We start from the raw sequence: 15,884 nt of genomic DNA, 5'->3' as shown, positions 1-15,884 counted from the left end.
TAAAAGCAGCACATAATGCAAATTCCAGCTATACCTCAGTAAAGCTGTTTAACAAACAGAGAAAATTCCTTTTCCCTGCCCCCTTGGCTCCCCATCCAGACCTTCCTCAGAAGCGGGCTCACGGTTGCATATTGTCTCTCCAATATAAATCTCATATTAGAGGCAGGAGAGTCAGCGCTTGGCCTTTTGCTGTTAAAAACAAACAACAAACCTGAACTTGCCCCTGTTCCCTTTTTCAAATGTCCATAATTCCCTTATCTCCCTGGGTGCGGTGTCTGGGCCCACAGCAGCTCTGACTATGTAGTGACATGTGATGCTGCTCCCCGTTCCTTTCCCACAGCCCTCTGCTGCCCACGTGCCCCCAGCTGCAGCCCCAGCCTTTCTTTGTCCAGTCTGCGGCTTCTATGTCTTCGCTCCAGCAATATCCCTGACAGCTCCTTAATTGCTACACGCATTTGTACCATTCCCTGGCAATTATATTTCAGACCCTGTCAGGGTATCTGCTAGCCTCGGGGCTGTGTTTATATTAAATATCAATAAAAAGCTGATAGCATCAGCCTAGATGGCAGGCTCACAAAATCATATTTTACTGGGAGCCAGGCCTGTCTGGAAGATGGAAGGAAGGAATGTTTAAATTTCTTTCTCTCTTCTGAAAGGTTAAAATGAGAAGAGACTTTCCCCAGTGACTATCAGGAATGGGTTCTTGCTAAATGATGACAGCTGTGTACTCTCTAACTGGATGTTGTCCTTTATTGTAAATGACTTGTCATCTGTCAGTTCTATCCAGAATTGTTTCTTTTGTCCCCCCACCCCCACAGAGCATAGGACAAGACTTCAATTCCCATAGTTCTGGGTGATGGAATGGCTAAGAGTTTATTTGGCTTTACTTTATGAGGAGGGTTTAGGACAGAGGCCAAGGGTTAAGTGACTCTGAGCCCACCCCGTCTTGCATCCCCCGTCCCCTGCATCCCCTCTGCTGAGGGAGCCATGAGAGCGGAACCCATGTTCCTCACTGGCTGTGTGGTGTTCGCTTGCTGAGCCTCGGTTCCCTCATCCTCCAGAAATAGTCTGGGCCTTCCCTGGAGCGGTGAGCGTGATGGAGCGTGAGGGGGCAGAGCAGCTGGCACCGTGTGGCGCAGTGGCTCCTGCCAAGAAAGCCCCCCCTGGAGGTTTCACACCCCTAAATGTGGGTGGTCAAGAATACCACTTCCCTGTGGTTTCCACTCTTTCACACTGCTGATGATATAGTTCTGTCTATTGGAGACAGACGGGAAGAATGGCTTGAAGGGATTGCATTTTGAGGACAGTTTCAACAGGGAAATCATAGTCCAGTCCGCAAATCTATGACAAGACAGCTTTTTGGGGACACGTTTCCCTGTTGCAGTCAACAGAATTTCCCATTTGTGTGTGATCTAAGGGGCATGCCCCTCCCCTTGGCTCATTTCCCATGGTGTAGTGATTCTGCAGCATGGTTGTCCTGGCTTCCTTCTGTGTGGGATTCCCCACATGGATGCTGGGACAGTGCAGAAGAGAGCTTCAACAGCTGGCACAGCACCTGCCTTCAGTGCAAAACCTGGACCAACACGTGTTTACTAAGCACATCCTCTCTGTGTCCCACTGGCTTCTCTCCCTCTACCACCCTCATAGAGGCGCCCTCATGTACCCCATGGATGACTGCAGGAACCTCTAAACCCTCCCCTCCACCCTTCCAGCCTGCACCACCCCCTCCCTGCTCCACCGCTTGGTTGCTCTCTAAATGGCAAAGGAGGCCTCTACTGCTCTTGAGATTGAAGACAGACTGTAGACCCAGGTCTACAAAGCCCTACTTGGTTCCCCCTGTCCCCATTTCCCACCCCAGCTTCCTTTTTAGTTCCTGCATTCCAGGCACTTAGACTTCCTTTGGCTCTGCCAGGACCACTCTACAACCCGCCCACCCCATGCCTGTGCATTCTACAGATTCCATTTTGCAGATTCCATCTTCCCCTACCGGGCTGTGCACTCCACTAGGTCAAAGGCCATGTCTGGTTTTGCCTACTGCTTTGTCTCCAAATCCTAGCAGGTGCCTGGCACACAGTAGGCATTCAGTAAATATTTTCTGAATGAATGAATAAATAAATGCATACTATATCCAGTATGCGTGCTAAATGCTTTGGGGGATATTAGAAAATATTACATGATTTAATACCCTTTGGGTGGGTTGTTTAATAGTTGTAACAGTTACCATAAAGGGAACAATCAGACAGTGTGAAAGAGAAAGCCTCAGCGAGCTTGACCAGTGCAGATGTGGGTGTATGTTGGGAGCTGGAGGGAAAGTGGATTTGTTTTCAAAAGGGGTCCTGGGCCAGATCAGAATGGTGTGAATCCTCAGGCAGTGGGATTAATCTCCCTGTGATGAGTTTTCAAAAACTACTGATGCTTCTGGAGCAGGGTGGGTGCTCTGGCCGTGGTGTTCAGTACAGATTTTCAAGCAAAATGCTTGAGTTCCAAAGAGCTGCTGTGACAGTTTTGCAGCACTGGCATTGTTCTAGTATTTGCTGGTGGGAAAAGGGGGATTCTGTGCTCACCCCATTTCTGAACCTTTCCAAAATGAGCTTTATTTCCTTTCCAGCCAGAGCCAAACCTCAGGAAGGAGTGGGTTCCTCAGCATTTTGTTAGAATGAAAAGGTGACGTAGTGATGGGGAAGTATCATGTATCAAAGGAGGTGTTTTAAATTAGTGAATATTAGCTTAACTACAGTCAATCAAATGCCATTTTAGAAATGGAAGCCTCTTGGAATGTGCTTAGGTTCACTCTACAGTATTTTAGCCAAGATTTTCTGCCTTATAAATGCCCCCTCTACCAGCAGACCTCAAGTCCAAATGCTGGTAGTGATGCAGTAGTCTCACTGGCCTGCTTTGCAGCAGAGAACCTGGGGTGGATGCATCCAGGAACTCTTGGAGGGGGACTCCAGATTGGTACCCAGTACTACTCTATCTTCATCCATCCTGTCCTCTTTAATGTATGCATATATCCCAAGTATTAAGTACTAAGATGCCCTGTCAGGGCCCCAAGAAAGCCTGAGGGAGCCCCCTCTTCTAGGGGTCACCTACTTATTTGATGATGGCTAGGGGAAGGCAGCCTCCTCTCCCTGCCCTTGCTTTCCCCCACCCTTGTGTACTGTCTGGTAGCCAGTAAATAAAATTCAAGTCTTCTGTTATCTAGGAGTTTTTACAGGAATTTAGCTCACTTTCACCTTGAACAAGGTAATGTACTACAGCAGTGCACTTCAAAGCTTTGGGGATAGATTTCCTCATCTGTAAAATGTGGCTAGGAAAAGTAGTTCTTGACTGCCTGGACCATACATAGTGTGTGGCACATTGTAAGTGCCCCCTAAGTGGTCATCTCTGCCACTATCATTATCAGCATCATCATGATTTCTGTGATACAATTTTCTTCTTAATATTTCTAAAAGAGACTTGTGAATGGTTTATTCCAGGAGAATGAGGAAGAAGAAATGCAAGTTTCTCCACAAAATTTAAAATATATGAAGGGAGAAAGACTATTTAAAGTTGATATATTTATGGCAAAACAAAATTCTAATCATTCACACAAACTCTCACCGGGGAATGAAGCCTGACGTGTAGCATACCTGAGGCAACAGGCTGAGGGAGACTAGAGCATTCTCTGGCATTTGCCAAGCCGTTTGCTTCCCAGCTCCATCCGGAGTGGTTCAGCACTGGGCCATGAATCCTCCTTGTCCCTCTGGTCCCAGGGCTGCCAGAAATTGGCTCCAGCTTTGTGAAGAGCAACCTGCATTTCATGTCTAGCATATCACTAAGTTTAGAGGAAGGATAAATGTTTGGCAAATAAAACTATTTTATAATTCAGCACATATTAAGGACTATTTTCCAATAGATATAAAGTGCTTGATAATTAGCATCAAAACTGTTCATTATTTAATCTATGATCTACTTAGAATGAATGGGAGAGATGTCATTTACTTGCTGAAATGGGAGACATGAAAACTATCCAACCATTCTCATCTTGAATTTGGTCCAACACACCACACAGAAGAAAACTCCTGCATGGGCTTAATCCCCAGACTCCCCTGCCTGCTATAATTTCATAGCTGGGAGGTGCACAGCTTTGAAGGCATTTAGGAAAGACAGAGATGCTTCCTCCAGCCTTGTTCAAGGCAGGCATCTGCACAAGGGCCACACTTTAAAAATCCTGTTGATTCTGAGCTGAGTCCCTTCCCTTCCATCAGTGGTTTTGGGTAAATATAGTTTGTCTCTAATTCTGTGTTAGCTTATAATTGTTCGTCCTCACTCAGATTCCCTAGAAGTTGACCCATATTTTCTGGTAGAAAATGGCAAGTTTAAATTAATACAGTTCTGCTAATAAATGGCATTGGGGGAAAAATCAAGTGTATATCAGATGACTGAGGTCTGGAGAGGAAACTCAAGCACTAAGACATCCATGAAGTTTCTGATTGCCTGTCCTGGGAAGAGGAAGTAGGCCATACTTGCTACAGATTTTGGAAAATAAATTTGATTTTGGAGCCATGAATGAGGGCATGATGGACCTTGGCATGAATGGAACACAGATTATGTCTGCTACAAAATGCATTCTTGGCAGGAAACTAGCATATCTGCTAAAATCCTTGCCACGGCCTCCCCACCTCTCCAGCCTTATCCAGTACCTTTCCCCAAAACACCAGATTCTTCCTGACTCAGGGTTTTTTATCTTGCTTATTCACTCTGTGTACAAAGCTCTTGCTAGCCTAGGCATTTGGGAGCTGGTGCCATCTCAGCATTCAGGTCATCTATATGACCTCTGGGAGGTCATCTTTGACCACCCAATTTGGGTAACCCGCTGCCCCACTTTCCACAGCCAGTGACTCTCTGGCTTATCCCATTTTATTTTCATTACACCTATTTCTACTTGAAATTCTCATTTATTTGCCATTGTTTCTCTCCTCCTCAGACTGAAATGTCAACTTCATTGTCTGGTATACTGTTGAATGTCTGATATAGTAGGTACTCAATCAATATTTGTTGAGTAAACAAATGAATGAAAACGTCATCACAGTACCTTGCCCTGATAATTTAAGGAAGAGAGAAAGAGACTTGCCTAAAGTCTGTCCTGGATACTCTCAGGACAGCTGAACTGCTGCGGGTGGGGAGTTGGGGGCTTCCACTGTTCTGGGACTAGTGATGGGCGCTGGTGGTGTATGCAGTCCTCCCACCACATAGCAAGTTCTGTGCCTTGTCTTAGACGCCTTTGAGGAAGAGCCACTCTCATCTGGCTTCTACAGATGAAGGCACTGGGGCTGAGGAACATTAAGTCACAAGCCCAAGGCCATTAGCTAACCAGTGATAAGTGAGATCTCAGACCTGGGACGCAAGCTCCAAGGCCCGAGTCCTGACTGCCATGCTGCTGTTGAGGTGCTGCCCAGCAACCCTGATGTGGAGAACATGGTGAAAGTTGGGAGCTCCTCTTGAGACCTTATTTATTTCTTTATTTATTTTCTTTTCTCTCTCTCTCTCTTTTTTTTTTTTTTTTTTTTTCGAGACAAGGTCTCACTCTGTCACTCAGTCTGGAGCCCAGTAGTGCAATCTTGGTTCATTGCAGCCTTGACCTCCCAGTTTCAAGCGATCCTTTCACCTCGGCTTCTTGAGTAGCTGGGATTACAGGCGCCACCACCATGCCTGTCTACTGTTTTGTATTTTCTGTAGAGATGCAGTTTTGCCATGTTGGCCAGACTGGTCTCAAACTTCTGAGCTCAAGTTATCCCTCCGCCTTGACCTCCCAAAGTGTTGAGATTATAGGTGTGAGCCAGCGGGCCCAGCCAAGACCTTATTTATTTATTTCCTAATGAATGGAGTAAATAACAACCAGTATTTATGAAGCATTTTGTATGTGCCAGTTGCTGTGCCAAGTGCTTTACATCCATTAATTTGCTTGGATCCATGCGGGCTGACCATCTCAGGCACTGCTCAGGATGGAACGTATAACTAAAATACAGTAATAAGAGGGAGCACCTTATTCAAAGATGCAAAACCAATCTGGAAAGGTATGCGAGAGTGTGTAGGTGTGTGCAGAGAGAACGTTAGCCACGTGCCACACAAGAAGACCCTATGTAGCACCGTGCACACCACAGGTCAGAGCAGTTATCTGGGTGAAAATGAAAAAAGAAAACTACAAAAGGAGTTTGCTGTTAGGTTATATGATGCATTACAAACACAAATCAGGGTTGTGGGAGGTGCTCTTCAAATACAAATTATAAATTTATCTCAAAGGTGGTGTGGAACTCTTACTCCCCAAACATCTGCTAGTAGTCTGTTTTAGTAAAAGCTGAACATCTGATAGATTCTTGACTGGCACTGGGGGTAATTTCATGTCTCAGAAGGTAGAGGAAACAGAACTGCTATTCCTGGATTATATATTGACCAACATGAATAATAAGTTAATGTGGATTGGATAGGAATGTTCGAGAAAATGACCATGTTATCCTGGAATTCACTTTCTTGAGCAGAGTTCTGGGCATTGATACATATAGTAGACATTCAGGAAAGTGATTTTAATCCAACTTAGGGCATTACAGGTAGGACCCATTGACAGAGGTCAGGAAGAATGGTTCGCTTAGGAAAATATAATATGGACATGAAAATCTGAATTGTTCCCACAAGAAGAAAAGGGTGAAGGCCTTGAAATATCCTTCGCTGGGTAGAAGCCCTGCTTTTATTAAACTCAGATTTTTAAAAGAATACATACAAACCATATTGTGTAGGATAATTCAGAAAGTACTGGGTTGAACAGTGGTCCCCAAAAGATACGTTCACGTTCTGATCTCCAGTACCTGCAAATGTGGTTTTATTTGAAAATAGGGTCTTTGCAGACATAATTAATTTAAGGATCTTGAGATGAGACCATCCTGAATTTAGGGTGGTGCCTAAACCCAATGACCAGTCCTTCTGAGACAAAGTAGAGAGAGAGATTTGACATAGACACACAGAGGGGAAGGCCATGTGAAGATGGAGGTAAAGCGGAAATAATGAGGCTACAAGCCAAGGAGTATCAAGGATGGCAGGTGAGCACCTGAGATCAGGAGAGGGGCATGGAACAGACTCTCTTAGAACCTCCAGAAGGAAGCAACCCTGCTGGCAGCTTGGTTTTTAACTTCTTCTATCCCGAATTGTGAGAGAATCAATCTCTGTTGTCTTTAAGCCATCCAGTTGGCAGTATTTTGCTGCAGCTGCCACAGAAAGCTAATTCAGTACCTTAAACCTCTAAAAAGATGAAAGGTGGAGGTACAAGTTGAGGCTCAGATAAAAGTGATGCCTGAAGAACCCTAAGTGAAGCAAAGGGGTCTTTTAAACAGAATTTGAAACAAAACACAAACAAGGAAAATGGTTCGTCTGCTACTCCACAGGTTGCTGTCATTTTCACAAGTGACCATAAGAAAACAAATCAGCTCAGCCACCATCGAGGGAACATGAGGCTGAGCTCTGGTCCACACCCCAGCATGACACTTGCCTGCTCCCCATGGGACGGTGGAAGGACCAGGGGACCTGGGTATATGTGGGGCATAGGTAGCGTTGACTGTCCCGTGGGTTACTTCATTTCCACTCTCTGTCAGTGATGTTGGGAAAATCATATTTAACTTGTCTATATATTTTTTTTAAACTTAAATACTCAGATGAAGGCTCCGTCTATTTTTTCTGTTTTTTCTTTCCCTATCTTTTAAATGACTGTCACAATAGACAGCTATTTAAGATTTCCCCTTCTCTTAACATTGCTTGCTAAGCAAGCTTGTGAAATCGATATACTGTGATTATGTTACAAGCCAAGATAAGTGTTATTTCAAATATTTGATCAAATGGGTGTGTACAACACAGCCCCCATTTTAGGTAGATTATATTTTTTAGTGGTTCTATTTCCAGTTATTCACCATGCCCTTGGAAAAATCGAAGCCCCCTCTTCTTGCAGAGGCATAATTTTAGAGCAAGATTTGGTGTCCAAATGAAGTGAATGAAACATCCTTAGTTTGCTTTGTATTTCTGAAGATGCTCACAGTTCCTCAGGGGGCAATCTTAGATTTCTAGGACCACCTGGAGGTCTGGGCACCAAAGAAACTACACTTAAGAAAAAAGAATTGTCAAAACTGGGCAAATCCCAATTGCCACACTTAAGAAAAAATAATTGTCTAACTGGAAACTGTTTGACTCCTTAACATGTTGAGACAGTGAGCTAAGGAAATGGAATTTTCGCTTCTTTTTGTGGAAGGTTTTTATGACACCGACATAATTGAGGCCATTGATGGAGGCAAGAACCATGGATTTTTCAGTGTCATTATTGTATTTGCATCTTTGTGGATTAATTTAAGTGGGTTTTGCCGCTAGGGGTGAGTCACAGTAATTGTTATCAAGCTTAGACAGGAAAAAGAAAGAGCTCCATTTTCCAGGATTGTGAGGATAAAGTCCTCCTAAGATTACTTTGTGGTAAAAGACTGATTGGGTCATTTTCACACCCCCAGGCTATGATGGGGTTTATTACAGTTTACCAGAGTTACAGCATTTGCCCTTGAGATGGAATTCAGAACCCCAGTTACCTCAGTGATCTGAATGAATAAGGCAGGGCAGAGGTGCCACAACAAGCCAGGACATCGTGTCTGCCCACTGGCCCTGGTGCCATTTTGTGGACTCTAGAGCTGTGCAGATGGATGTCCTGGGGCTGCCGCTGGAAAGGGGTAGGCAGCTGTGGAGGAGGGGAGGTGCGCTGGGGCCATTCCTGAGTGTCCTCGTAAGTGGACCTGACTTATATGACCATTTCTAGCATCATGTTGCTTATTGTTTCCTCTGCAACTTGACGACTGGAGTAACCTCATCCATCCTCACCCTTCCTGTCTGTATGGTATTGATGAATCTCTGGAATGAGGATGTCACAGTGGGATTGCATGACTAGGCGTCCAGCAGGGAACTCTGGTGAGGGTACAGGGCTCTAGGCCAAGGGAACAGCCCCATTGATGGCTGCGTGAGTGCCTCTGGCCATTAGCTGTTTTCTGTTGATTTGTTTAACTTTCTAAACAGGTCTCTAGGGTGGGTATTTTTTTTTCTTTCCGTCTTTTATTTTAGGTTCAGGAGGTACATGTGCAGGTTTGTTATATGGGTAAATTGCATGTCACAGGGAGTTAGCGTACAGATTATCACCCAGGTAATAAGCATAGTACTCAATTGGTAATTTTTTGATCCTCACCCTCGTCCCACCCTCCACCCTCAAGTAGGCCCCAGTGTCTGTTGTTCCCTTCTTTGTGTCCATGTGTACTCAATGTTTATCTCCCACTTATAAGTGAGAACATAGGCTGTTTAGTTTCCTGTTCCTGCATTAATTCACTCAGGATAATGACCTCTGGCTCCATCCATGTCACTGCAAAGTATACAATCTCATTCTTTTTTGGGACCATGTATTATTCCATGGTGCATATGTATAGGGTGGGTATTATTTTGCCATTTTACAAATAAGGAAACCTCAGATCAGAGGCTTTGGCCCTTAGTAGCTGGATGTTTTTAGGAAAGTACCTTGTTTCCTGGTGCTGTAGTTTCCACTGCTAGAGAGTGGAGGAGAATAAGGGATCCAACCTGCCTTGGAGGGCTGGGCTGCTGAGGGGGGATAGGAGATAAAGTAAGCACCATGCCTATACCCCAGGAAGGACTCAGTGAAAGTTTCTCCTCCTCCTCCTCCTCTTCCTCATCATTAATAACTCATGTAATCATTCTCAAACTTTTCATCCTGACACTTGACAACTATTTCTCCTCTAAGAATGGAATGTTGCTTAATGTGGCATCATTTTGAAACAGGGTCTTCAGAGGTTAAAAAAGAAAAAGTGAACCATCACAGAGCATCCTCAGTGACCCATATGGCTTCAGCCAGTGTACAGAAAATACTTGTTTATTCTCCTTCTTTGTCTTCACTCTTATTTTTTTTCCAACTTTTATTTTATTTTATTTTTTTGAGACGGAGTCTTGCTCTGTTGCCCAGGCTGTAGTGCAGTGGTGCAGTCTTGGCTCACTGCAACCTCTGCCTCCCAGATTCAAGCTGTTTTCCTGTCTCAGCCTCCCGAATAGCTGGGACTACAGACGCCTGCCGCCACACCTGGCTAGTTTTTCTATTTTTAGTAGAGATAGGCTTTCACCATGTTGGCCAGGCTGGCCTTGAACTCCTGACCTGAAATGATCCACCTGCCTCAGCCTCCCAAAGTGCTGGCATTACAGGTGTGAGCCACCACGCCTGACTTCAACTTTTAAGTTCAGGGGTACATGTGCAGGTTTGTTATATAGACACACTTGTGTCATGGGAGTTTGTTGTACAGATTATTTCATCACGTAGGTATTAAGCCTAGTACATATTATTTTTTTTTCCTAATCCCCTCCCTCCTCCAAACCTTCACCCTCTGAAAGGCCCAGCGTGTGTTGTTCCCCTTTCTGTGTCCATGTGTTCTCATCATTTAGCTCCCACTTATAAGTGAAAACATGCAGTATTTGGTTTTCTGTTCCTGTGTTAGTTTGCTAAGGATAATGGCTTGCAGTTCCATCCATGTCCCTGCAAAGGACATGATCTCGTTGTTCTTTATGGCTGCATAGTATTCCATGGTATATATGTACCACATTTTCTTTATCCAGTCTATCATTGATGGACATTTAGGTTGATTCCATGTCTTTACTATTGTGAATAGTGCAGCACTGAGCATATGCATGGGTGTATCTTTATAATAGACTGATTTATACTCCTTTGAGTGTATGCCCAGTAATGGGATTGCTGAGTGTAATGGTATTTCCGTCTTTAGGTCTTTGAGGAGTTGCTACACTGTCTTCCACAATGGTTGAACTAATTTACACCCCCACCAACAGTATACAAGTGTTCCTTTTTCTACACAACCTCACCAGCATCTGTTACTTTTTGAGTTTTTAATAACAGCCATTCTGACTGGTATGAGATGGTATCTCACTGTGGTTTTGATTTGCATTTCTCTAATGATCAGTGATGTTGAGCTTTTTAAAATATGATTGTTGGCTGCATGTATGCCATCTTTTGAGAAATGTCTGTTCATGTCCTTTGTCCACTTTTTAATGGGGTTGTTTTTCTTGCAAATTTGTTTAAGTTCCTTATAGATGCTAGATATTAGACCTTTGCCAGATGCATAATTTGCAAAAATTTTCTCCTATTCTGTAGGTTGTCTATTTACTCTGTTGATAGTTTCTTTTGCTATGTGGAAGCTCTCTGGTTTAATTAGATCCCATTTGTCAATTTTTGCTTTTGTTGCAATTGCTTTTGGTGTCTTCATCATGAAATATTTGCCTGTGCCTATGTCCTGAATGGTATTGTTTAGGTTGTATTCCAGTGTTTTTATAGTTTTGGGTTTTACATTTATGTCTTTAAACCATCTTGTGTTAATTTTTGTATACAGTATAAGGAAGAGGTCCAGTTTTAATATCCTGCATGTGGCTAGCCAGATATTCTAGCATCATTTATTGAATAGGGAATTCTTTCCCCATTGCTTGTTTTTGTCAGGTTTGTCAAAGATAAGATAGTTGTAGGCATGCAGTCTTATTTCTTTGCTCTCTATTTGGTACCGTTGGTCTATGTGTCTGTTCTCATACCAGTACCATGCTGTTTTGGTTACTGTAGCCCTGTAATATAGTTTGAAGACAGGTACTGTGATGCCTCCAGCTTTGTTCATTTTGCTTAGGGTTGCCTTGGCTATTCAGGCTCTTTTTTAGTTCCATGTGAATTTTAAAATAGTTTTTTCTGGTTCTGTGAAGAATCTCAACAGTAGTTTATTAGGAATAGCATTGAATCTATGAATTGCTTTGGGCAATATGACCATTTTAACAATATTGATTCTTCTTATCCATGAGCATGCAACATCTTCCATTTGTTTCTGTCATCTCTGATTGCTTGGAGCAGTGGTTTGAAGTTCTCTTTATAGAGATCTTTCACCTCCCTAGTTAGCTATATTTCTAGGTACTTTTTTCTTTTTGTGGCAATTGTGAATGGGAATTCATTCATGATTTGGCTTTCAGCTTCACTGTTGTTGGTGTATAGGAATACTAGTGATATTTTGCACATTGATTTTGTATCCTGAGACTTTGCTGAAGTTGTTTATGAGCTTAAGAAGCTTTTGGGCTGGGACTATGGGGTTTTCTAGGTATAGGATCATGTCTTCTGTAAACAGGGATAATTTGACTTCCTTTATTCCTATTCGAATGCCCTTTATTCCTTTCTCTTGCCTGATTGCCCTGGCCAGGACTTCCAATATTGTGTTGAATAGGAATTCACGGTTATTTTTTAAAATCTCTGAACTGAAGGCAAGGAGTTATCTTTGGGCTACTGTAGGTGAGGAAAAGAGATTTGCTCATGGGATTCCATGGCAAAAGAGTAAATGATTGCCTGGTATCTGGAGAACAATCTTTGTGTTGTCCTTCTGTATTAGCCTGTTCCCATGCTGGTAATAAAGACGTACCTAAGACTTGATAATTTATAAAGGAAAGAGGTTTAATTGACTCACAGTTCCACATGGTTGGGGAGGCCTCACAATCATGGCAGAAGGCAAAGGAGGAGCAAAGGCACATCTTACATGGCAACAGGCAAGAGAGCATATGTAGGGGAGTACCTCTTTATAAAATTCCTTCAAAAAAAGTCTCAGATCTTGTGAGACTTATTCACTATCATGAGAACAGCACAAGAAAGACCTGCCTCACCCTAATGATTCAATTATCTCCCACCAGGAATTATGGGAGCTACAATTTAAGATGAGATTTGGGTGGGGACATAGCCAAATCATATCACCATCCATCCATCCTTCCCTCTATTCCTCTACAAGAGTTTTGGAGCTTCTGCCATGTGCTGGTCAAAGGGTACAGCAAAAGACCACAAGAGGTAGTCTGTGCTTTCACAGAGCTCACATTCTGCTGAATAGCAGAATTAGAGAGATTTAGTTATGTAATTTCAATTTATTTATTTTTTTAAAAAAAGCAAACTTCTAAGTCAGGGCAAAGAGAAATAGAATAGGGCTATGTTGGTGGCTGAGGTGATTACAGTGAGAGAAAATACAGTTTTCCTATTTTTAATACCGAGTTCTGGCTCAGTAGGGGGAAAAGCAGGAAAATAATACTAATAAGGTCTCTCTCTGCTTTCTTAAAGAGGATTATGTGATTTTCTCTATGGGATATGTGACACTGAAAGGTACAAATAAAAGGAAGTGTCTTTTAAGTAAGGAATCATAGTTAGAGGCTCCTGGGAGACTAGGAGAGCTCAGGCAGGAGGGGAATCCCCAGCATCTGGAATCCCCAGGAGCTAAATGTTTTTGAGGCTATAACTTTCTTCATAGCCTCCTGCAAGATGGAGTACCTCGTGCCAATATCTGCCAAGCGGTGTGGGAAATAAAAGGAATTTTATTTCACTTTGTTTTCTAACACACCCCTCTCTTTCTCTTTCTTTTTTACAGACCCTGCAATTGTCAATGGGGTTTATTGGTCTGAATCCCTAAACAAAGTTTTTGTAGATAACTTTGACCGTGACCCGTCTCTCATATGGCAGTACTTCGGAAGTGCAAAGGGCTTTTTTAGGCAGTATCCGGGTGAGTATCCCTGCATTGACAATTATGACTCAGATTAATGATAACTGGTAATGAGATATTTTTCTTTAGGGTTTGAGGTTAAAACTTTTCTGCCTTCTCTTAGAAGAAAATGAAAGATGAAGTGCAAACCTGTTGTCAGGGTGCAGGACGGGAGTGGCAAGGTGGCATCCACATGGGCATGCACACACATAGGACGTGATCACAGAACTCTCTGGGTCTGTACCTTTCTCAGTAGAATAATTCACAGAGCTGTCACCACATGTGAAGAACTGTGGTGTGAAATGTACCTTATTTAATACTTCTGAACAAGAGTTTGGCCTTATTACTAATACCTGCTATTACTGCTGTAATTATTATTATTGGGGGAAAAGAGCAATTCATACTTGGGCAATTGAATTCTCACTAACAGGCATAAGAAATAGAGAATTTGAACGGGATTTGTCCACCCCAGAGCCGACTCCCCTTGCAGGAAGATGTTGAAATGGCCCACGCATCGCTGATGGCAACAACCCTCCGCAGAGGGCGCCCGCAGCAGCCCCAGCACCCCAGGCACCCCCAGTGGTGCGTATCTCAGAGGCTGTCCCTCATGCCTTTGGAACAGGTGTTCCTTCTGGAGCCTTCTCAGGCCTCTGCTTTGTGATAGGATTTTAATTCTGGCTTGGTTTGAATTCTAATTAAAAAGGGAAGTTTTAATTTTGCTTACAAGTTGTGAAAACAGGACTCGGGGCTGCAATTGTGCCAACATCACAGCTGCAGAAATTAACAAGCTCAACCTAAAAGAAGGGGGAAAAAAACCACCCTGCATAATCTTGGAGCAATTAAGTGAAGCCTTTTATGTTTTCATTAAGTAAGACTAGGCACCTGATGGCTTCCCACTTTGAGGCACAGAGACTGCCGGCCTCCGCCTTGTGGAGTTGTTTGCCCCGTGCACAGCATCTGTCCCCCGAGAATTGCCTGCTGGGTCTCTGCTTCACCGGATTACAGAACATTTCCCAAGAGTCATGTTCAGCATAGCACGTGTGCTTCCTCCCAGAGCTCACAGAAATGTAAACAATAAGCATCCTATTAAAGATAACGCCATAATAAACAGTGGGCGATTAAAGTTCCAGTGCCACCAAATTGCAATCTGCCTTGATACACTCAACAGAGAGCAAATCTGATGCAGATATTGCTGAAATCAGAGCCTGGCAGAGAGGTTGCTCTGCTTGGGAAGCCCCTGGATGTCCACCCCTCTCACTATGTGGCATTGTGAAGAGGGCAAGACAGATAAGTAGAAACCACAAATCACCTGTTGTCTCCGTCAACAGGGAGTCCTTAATCTGTGGTCACTAGGACGTTTGAAAATAAAGGGAATCCTCATAAAAGGTTTGTGTAATAGGGGAGATTAATTTACATACAAGGTTTTTATCAGTCAGAACAATTGGTTCAGCCATGCTTACTGTTCTTTTAGGACATTTTGGGCAGGATGTGGCTCTGTAAAATGCCTGCATAATTTCTATGTTAGTGAAGACATGGGCCGCAGTCTACCAAGGTGTTTCAATGCCTTGATAAATGTCATGTGGCCACTCAACTCTGTGCTTGGTTCTAAACACAGAGCATGCCTCTTGCCTCCTGGACATATGACTCAGAGAGTGATCATGAGCATTTTGCCAGGATGTTTTTCTTTTCAGGATGCTTCTTTCCATTGTTAGAGTGGTGTGAGTCAGTGGTAAGTGTGCCTGTTCTTAAGCAGAGGGAGTCTTTCTTCAGTCTTACTGAGTTCTGGCTTTGTACCAGACCCTGTATGAGGCCCTGAGGATAAAATCATGAACTAGACAGAAGATGTCTCTGCCCTCATCCAGCTCCCTCTTGTGGGGACATGCGTTTGTCGTGGATTTTGGTTGCAAGTGACAGAAACACAATTCCAACTACCTCCAGCAAGAAGCACACTTACTGGCTCATGTAATTTGAAATCTAGGGAGTGTGCCATTTGGGCGACAGCTGGATTTCAGTACTCAGCAATGAGAGACTGGAGCAAAGTCATTTGGAATTTGAATCCTTCCTTTCAGCTCTCATTTCTGTCTTCTTCCATTCTAACCTTGTCTCACTGGCAGGTGATCTCCTCATAATGGGGAACAGGCCTGGCAGGATTTCTCAGTGGGTGTTCCAGGGGAGCAGAGGGCATATGCCCCAGAAGCTTGGATGAAAGTCCAAGAATTAGCCTGCTCTGAGTCGCATGCCCACCCACCACTGATGCCTGAAGACCGGTGGGTAAGGTCAGCCATC

At 43.5% G+C, this 15,884-nt stretch overlaps 1 protein-coding gene across 5 annotated transcripts in view; it reads left to right on the top strand.

The window, feature by feature from the left end:
* CACNA2D3 (calcium voltage-gated channel auxiliary subunit alpha2delta 3) overlaps positions 1-15,884 on the top strand; it is a 928,576-nt gene that overhangs the window by 414,923 nt on the left and 497,769 nt on the right. For all 5 annotated transcript variants that reach the window (XR_643716.2, XR_643717.2, XM_003894282.2 and 2 more), the window contains one exon: positions 13,488-13,619. Coding sequence is in view for 3 of the 5 variants with exons in the window: in XM_003894282.2 (XP_003894331.1) it covers positions 13,488-13,619 (132 nt within the window). In the remaining 2 variants the exon portion in view is untranslated. The remainder of the gene's footprint in view (positions 1-13,487; positions 13,620-15,884) is intronic.

The sequence above is a fragment of the Papio anubis genome, chromosome 2 (genome assembly GCF_008728515.1).
Source record: "Papio anubis isolate 15944 chromosome 2, Panubis1.0, whole genome shotgun sequence".
Taxonomy (NCBI): domain Eukaryota; kingdom Metazoa; phylum Chordata; class Mammalia; order Primates; family Cercopithecidae; genus Papio; species Papio anubis.
Note: the sequence above shows the minus strand (reverse complement) of the source record. Positions and strands in the feature narration are given on the sequence as shown.